At 44.5% G+C, this 6,783-nt stretch overlaps 1 protein-coding gene across 3 annotated transcripts; it reads left to right on the forward strand.

The window, feature by feature from the left end:
- Nucleotides 1-586: 586 nt before the first annotated feature.
- On the forward strand, nt 587-4,037 carry MRPS17 (mitochondrial ribosomal protein S17). 3 transcript variants are annotated; one of them, XM_049638741.1, is made up of 3 exons: nt 587-663; nt 1,278-1,417; nt 2,995-4,037. In XM_049638741.1, the coding sequence occupies exons 2-3, from the start codon at nt 1,295-1,297 to the stop codon at nt 3,262-3,264; spliced, it is 393 nt and encodes a 130-aa protein (XP_049494698.1). In that variant the 5' UTR covers nt 587-663; nt 1,278-1,294; the 3' UTR covers nt 3,265-4,037. The 3 variants fall into 3 exon arrangements, with proteins under 3 accessions (XP_049494698.1, XP_049494699.1, XP_049494697.1); XM_049638742.1 differs by having other exon boundaries at nt 622-964; XM_049638740.1 differs by having other exon boundaries at nt 622-1,417.
- The last annotated feature ends 2,746 nt before the right edge of the window (nt 4,038-6,783 follow it).

A 6,783-nucleotide genomic window follows, 5' to 3' on the forward strand; every position in this document is an offset into this window, starting at 1 on the left:
CCACACCCATATTTTGGTCTTCAAATTGTCTGTGCCAGTAGCCTATTGTTTTCTGTTTCTCTTAACTTCCTAATACATTCTCAGTCCTCTTTTTATCTGAGAAGGCATTATCAAGCAGTCTGCTCGTGGCCCATCTAACTCCTTCATAATTGTCACACATAAATATGTGCTGATACTGGACTTCTCTCCGTCTCACAGATATTGAAAAATAACACCTAAAATCATGTTAGGCACAAAAACCTGCCGAAGTTTATCTTAAAAGCAGCAGTGGGGGTAGAATGCACTTAGTGTCCAATGTTTCAGTTTTTGATGAATGAATGAGGTTCCTCTGATTTGGAAGACCTTGTCCAAGCCTGGGAGCTCAGCTTAAAAAGAGGAAACCGAACAGAATAGTTAAATGAAAGACCGGAATGCTCCACGTTCCAGCCGCCCACAGCATGGAGAAAGAAGATGTACGTCTCCCCGGACGACCCGGGTCTACGGTTCTCTTTAAGGGGGAGTGGGCGGAGCCCTGCCCTTACGCCCGCCTATGGCTAAGGGAACACGCGGCCAATGAGAGGAGCGGTCCGAGGCGGAGCTACTTGCAAGGGACTGACGTCATCACGTTCCGACCGGCCCTCAGTAGGACGCGCGCTGTGAAAGTAAAGCCAGGAGGAGGTCGAGGTATGGGAGCCGCTGTTGCGGAGGGTGAATCCCGGGACGCAAGGTGTCGTCGGGTTAGAGCCTGGAAGCAAGGGAAGTTGCCTGACCCCGGGGTTGTGCGGGGAGGGAGGATCAATCACCCCCAGCCTACCCCAGGCGGGTTGGACTCGGCATTAACTGATCAAGAAGGCAGCCCCAAGGCAAGGTCTCCTTAAGTGGGGAGGACACCCCGGCCGCTCCGCCAAGGCCTTGTGCGCTCGTGTGGCCAGACTGTGAGCCTCTGGGGAGACGCAAGCCAGCGGAAGGAAAGAAAGGGACGCCAGTAAGAGCCCACGTTTATTCGCGCCATTTAGCTCCTTACAGGTTAAACTTTCAAAGCACTCCTGTGAGCAGACCCTGTTGTTATTCCCGTTTTGCACAGGGGGACACGGCGACTTAGGTTAAAATGACAGCTTTGTAAATAGTATAAAGATGGGAGGTTGGGTTAAGGAAATAGTGAAACGTGTAAGTATCTCTAAAGTGGTGATTCCAGAAGGTCAACAAAAACTGTTTCTGACCTTCAGCAGTTCTAGTAACAAAATTCCTTTGGTGAGTCATAACAACCAGAATGTTAAATTTTGAAATTTGTTTTTTAGGTGATCAAAGCCACATAATGTCAGTAGTTCGTTCATCCGTCCATGCCAAATGGATCGTGGGGAAGGTGATTGGGACAGCAATGCAAAAAACAGCTAAAGTGAGGGTGACCAGGCTTGTTTTGGATCCCTACTTATTAAAGGTGAGGAATATCCCTGTTTTCAGAAGGCATTGATAAATCACCAACATGTTACAGGTTCTGAACAGAGAAACCATTCCCTGTCAGTACAGATGCACTGAGCGTCTGCTGATCTGTGTGGATAACAAAGTGAATTAATCGTGGTTCATTCTCTGAGGACACATACAGTTAATTTCAACTCAGTCTGATAACTGATACAGTACTTCTGTGTGCAAAGTACTGGGAGCAGAAAGCAGGACAGCTGATTCTTTCTTTCCACATTGCTGAAAGAGAGCATCCTCAAAGACATTTGAGCTGAATCTCAGAAAGGCTTTTATCCAAAGGACCACATTTGGGGGAGTCATTTTGGCCATGTGAGTGGTATATGGAAGTTCTTTTAGCCATTAAAGGGCATGACATTGTACAGGAACAACAAGTAGTTTGGCATGTTTGAGCCCAGAGCTTGATCCTAAGTAGGCATTGACTGTTGTTGAGTGAATACAAGAACAGTAGGAGCTGGGCTGAGAAAGGCCTTTTATGTAGTATTTTTGGATTTCATCCTATAAGCAAAGGAAAGACACACTTGGAAACATAAAGATAGAGATGAGGACAGGGGGTAAGGAAATAGGTAAGAAGGCTATTGCAAAAGTCTAGAATGGAAATGATAAGAACCTGAACAGTCCTTGAAGCAATTGCAATGCAGTGGGAAAAGTAGATTTCGGAAAGAAGGGACAGAGTCCTTGATTTGTCAGATGTGCAAGGGAGGGAGAGGAAAGTGCCAAGGACAGTTCTGCATTCAAGACTGGGCACACAGGTAGGTAGAAATGTTCTTTGTTATCTAGGATCAAAAACACAGGAGCAGAGGTAACAAGGTTAAGGGAAGGGGAGGCCAGATGAGTTGAGAAGAATAAAGTTGTCTTTTATTAACAACAACACAGGAACAAGCTGAAGAGTGACGACAGCCTGATCATTGGCCTGAGTCAGAAGACCTTAGCGTGAATATTGACTGTTGTTTACTAGCTGTGCACATTACCTAACTCCAGAGCCTGTTTTCTCATTTGTAAAATGAGAGCACCTTCTGCAGCAAGGTTGTTATGAGCATCTGTGGCTTGTTTGCAGTACTTCGAGCCAGGCATGGAGCTAAGTGTGGTGTGTATATTTAGAACATTTAATTATCTGGATAACTTTAGAGATGCAGATAGTGGAGCCTCATTTTAGGTTGTGAAAAAAACTAAGCCTGGAGTGATTCAGTGACTTGTGCCAAATGACACAGCTAGTAGTGAGAGTAGCATGTTCATAAGGCTGGAGAGAAGGCTCCACTAGGAAGGAAGAGTTTAAATAGTATAGAGAAGGATGATGATTAATAGACAAAGATACTGAAGGTAATAGGCTGGAGAGCTCAGGCACATGATCCACTCTGGGAAAGTCATTGCTATTTTCTAGAAGTTAAGCAGTTAATTTTTGTATTGGAAGCCTCCTGAGTGTATTATCTTTTTTTTCCCAAGTCCCAGCTTGTTTTCTGTGCATTACTTTTTATATTCTATGCTGCGTTGTCAGATCACAGATGGGAACTACTGATTTGTTCCTACTTCTCTCAACAGTATTTTAATAAACGAAAAACCTACTTTGCTCATGATGCTCTTCAGCAGTGCACAGTTGGGGATATCGTGCTTCTCAAAGCTCTACCTGTCCCACGAACAAAGCATGTGAAACATGAACTGGCCGAGATCGTTTTCAAAGTTGGACAAGTCATAGATCCAGTGACCGGAAAACCCTGTGCAGGAACTACCTACCTGGAAAGCCCAGTTAGCTTGGAAACTACCCGCTTAACCAAAAATCTGGAAGAACTGAATAGCTCTTTAGCACAGTGAAGGACGATTGGAAGGAGACAAAGGGAAAGATTTATAAGTTTGCTTTACAGAAAAAGAAATTTTTCTAAATTTCATTACAAACTGTCCAATTTCTCTTCTGGTATTTATGGAATAGCTAAAAGTAAATGAAGTAAAGGCCTTGTTAAAATTTTTCATGAGTGTAAGGTCATGTTTGAAATTTCCTTTTCATTGGACATACTTTCCTCTTACAGGAAGTGTACCTAGTAATCCCCTGCATTGTTTTGTAAGCTCACTTTTTTAGGTGTATCTTTTTTTTTTTTTTTTTTTTTTTCCATTCAAAGGAATCTTGAATTTATCTTAGAACCCTTATTTGGGGAGGAAAATACCTTTTGATATCTTAAAACAGAAGACTGCATTAAGTGAATATTTATTTTTGGTGGTATATATTTGAAACTAATTTGAAATTTTTCTTTTTTTTTTTTGTTTTTGTTTTTGTTTTTTAATGTTTATTACTTTTGAGAGAGAAAGACATAGAGCAAGCAGGAGAGGGGCAGAGAGAGAGGGAGACACAGAATCCAAAGCAGGCTCCATGCTGTGAGCTGCCAGCACAGAGCCTGACCTGGGGCTTGAACTCATGAATGGTGAGATCATGACCTGAGCTGAAGTTGGCTGCTTAACCGACTGAGCCATCCCAGTGCCCCTGAAATTATTTCTTTGATTTAACCAATTACAAATGGAAATAATCAGCAGTCTGGTTGGGGTCAGACCTTATAATAATGTCGACACATAGAAAATAAAACTTGAAAATTCTGTGTCACTTTTCTTTCATCCTGTATTCTAGAGTGTATTAAATATAAATAGGAGTGGATTCATAAAATCTGATACATTGATGAAATTGTAGAGTTCCTCATACTGTGCATTTGAGTTGGAGAGTTTGAGTTCTGTTGCTGTTTATTAATAAACTATGAACCTAGATTTTGACCTGAAGAAACATTGAGTTACATATTCCAGTTTCCTGGCTCCTAGGAAGAGATTTGGAGCATATTTCAGTTTCAACTAATACGTGTATTATACAAGTACAGAGTTTCAGCAGTAACCACAAGCACTGCCTATCCTCTCAATGCTCATAATCTAGTAGGGGAGGTTATGTACAGCTGCCTTCATAGCAGAGAAGCACATGGGTGGGGAGAAATGACGACAACTTCCCAGAAGAGACTAGATAGTGCTAGAACTGAATCTTAAAGGAACAGTTTCCGGGCTAGTAGATAAGGGTTGTGGAAAGGGCATTCCAGGTAGAGGGAAGAATGTAAAATCCCAAAACTATGAGAAGAAGAAGCATAACCAAGGGGTTCTGCAAGCCGATGAGGACTGCTGGGACACTTTGAACATGAGTGGGGCTCAGGTAAAGAAACAGGTGGAAATTATACTGTAAGTGGTGGCAGGTTACATTTTTAAAAGAGTATGATATATTTACATAATGAACTGTAAGGGGAAAGATTAGAGGGAAAGAGACCTGTTCAAAGACTGGTCCTAAGACAAACTGAGTAGGGTGAGGAAAAGAGGTTGGATAAATGATGTTCCAAAGTAGAACTCTCAGAGCTTGATACCAGGAGAGTGAGCAAAAGGGAATCATCTAAGAGTGTCTAGGTCTCTGACAGGTGGAGTTAATGTGGGTTCCACCTTGCACCTGTACAAGCCATCGCAAAAACCTCAAATATTTAAAATGCTTACATATACTCTACTTTTTTTGAGAGAGAATTTTAAGCAGGCTCCATGCTTAGCATGGAGCCTGACGTAGGGATCAATCCCATGACCCTGAGATCATGACCTTAGCCGAAATCAACTGACTAAGCCACCCAGGCATCCCTCTTAAGATATTTTTCCTAATAATCTTGGTGTAAAACTTATGCTCCAGGAAGATGCCCAATATTTCTTCTATGACATATACACCTGTGAGATACAAGTACATGTCCCCAGTAAAAAATATTGGAAGGTAACAGTGGAGAAGAAAAATGCAGAATAAGTGGCCTAATACTAAATAGCACAAAAGCAAGGTCTACCAAGAAATATTTACCAAGTTTACATTTCAGGAAAATACATTTAAAAGCATTCATCTCTTCAAAAAAAAAAAAAAAAAATGAGAAGTTGGGAGAATGTGTGAGAAAGTCACAAGGGCACAATGACACCACAGGCTTAAAGAGGCTTCCCTCCTACTGTGGAGGATTGGGACATGTCCTTTCTGCCCTGGGGAGAGCTCCCTTTTGGGTCGAAGTGTCTACAGGCTCACTAATCATAAGCCTGTTGCTCAGCCACATAGCCTCTGGACTCCTGTCCCCTGTCCCTTGGCCTCCTTTCCACTGGCCTCCAAGAGACCCGTATCTCCCTGATCTGGAGCAAATCCTTGTTGTCTCTCCTCCATCCACAGGACCCCTTTTTAATCCTTCCTGGTGGTTCCTTGCCATATTAACATGTTCAAATATTCCCCCAGTCAGAAAACTGCACCCCTTAAGCTCCAATGCTTCCTTTGCCTCCAAGATTACTAGCTTCAGAGAACCCCTCAGACCAAAAGCCCAGTTGCTGCCCTGTCCCCTCCTGCCAGGGTAACAGACCTCCCAGGTACCCACCCAGTCCTGAGGACATTTCCCTCTTGGCCTCTGCAGATTCTTGCACAGTGCTCCCCTTGGTGGCTGGGGTCTCTCCTCCCTGTTTCTCCCCCTTCTCTCACTGTCTAGCTCCCTTTCTGCCTACCTTGTCTCGGTTGCAGTTTTCAAGGTTACATTTGCTGCTCTTTTACTCAGGATACACTTTCCCTAAACAGTGCCACCCGACCCACGCCTTTGTTTAAGTTGTTTTCTTGACCGGAGATATCCTCCCTTCCACTGGTCAACTCTTCCTTTGGGACCGCGCTATCGTGCCAGGAACTCGGCTCTGTCCTCCGCTTCACAGCCACCGCCGGTTACAGTCTCGCCTGTCCGTGTCCTCTTCCCGTCTGGTGAACCTCTTCATTTCAACACTTGACACACTGGAGCCAATTATTTCACATCCTGCCCCACTAGACTGAGTCGGCTTGACGACTGAGACGCGACGAGCGCCCATCAGTGTTGATATGAACAGGGAACAGGAACAATGTAGTCCCGAGACCACCAGATAACTTGAGTTATGTTTTCATCTAGAGTGTTTTTATTAAAGCGTTGCTTTGGGTTTGTTTTCGGTTTGAAAGGCAATGTATTTACATGGTACAAAGTTCAAAAGGTTTTGGGGAGAAGCCTGAACTCAGTGTTACTCTTTTCTTGTGGATCTTTCCATGTACATTAAAGCCTTGCCCATGGTCCTCTAGCGCTGGACATTCAGCTCCTTTCGCTGGTGATTGTCTCGTAAAGCAGTCCTTTTCGCCTTCGCGCTCCTTTCTCGCAGCTGCAGGACCTCCTCGCGCCGGGACCGTGGGCCCTACTTCCCCTGGCGGCGGCGCCTGGCGCTGCAGCGGCTGCGCGCCCCGCCCCGCCCCAGCCTCGGCGGGCCTGGCCGGGGGAGGGGTCGCTGCGGCGGCGGCGGCGGCGG

The sequence above is a fragment of the Panthera uncia genome, chromosome E3 (genome assembly GCF_023721935.1).
Source record: "Panthera uncia isolate 11264 chromosome E3, Puncia_PCG_1.0, whole genome shotgun sequence".
Taxonomy (NCBI): Eukaryota; Metazoa; Chordata; class Mammalia; order Carnivora; family Felidae; genus Panthera; species Panthera uncia.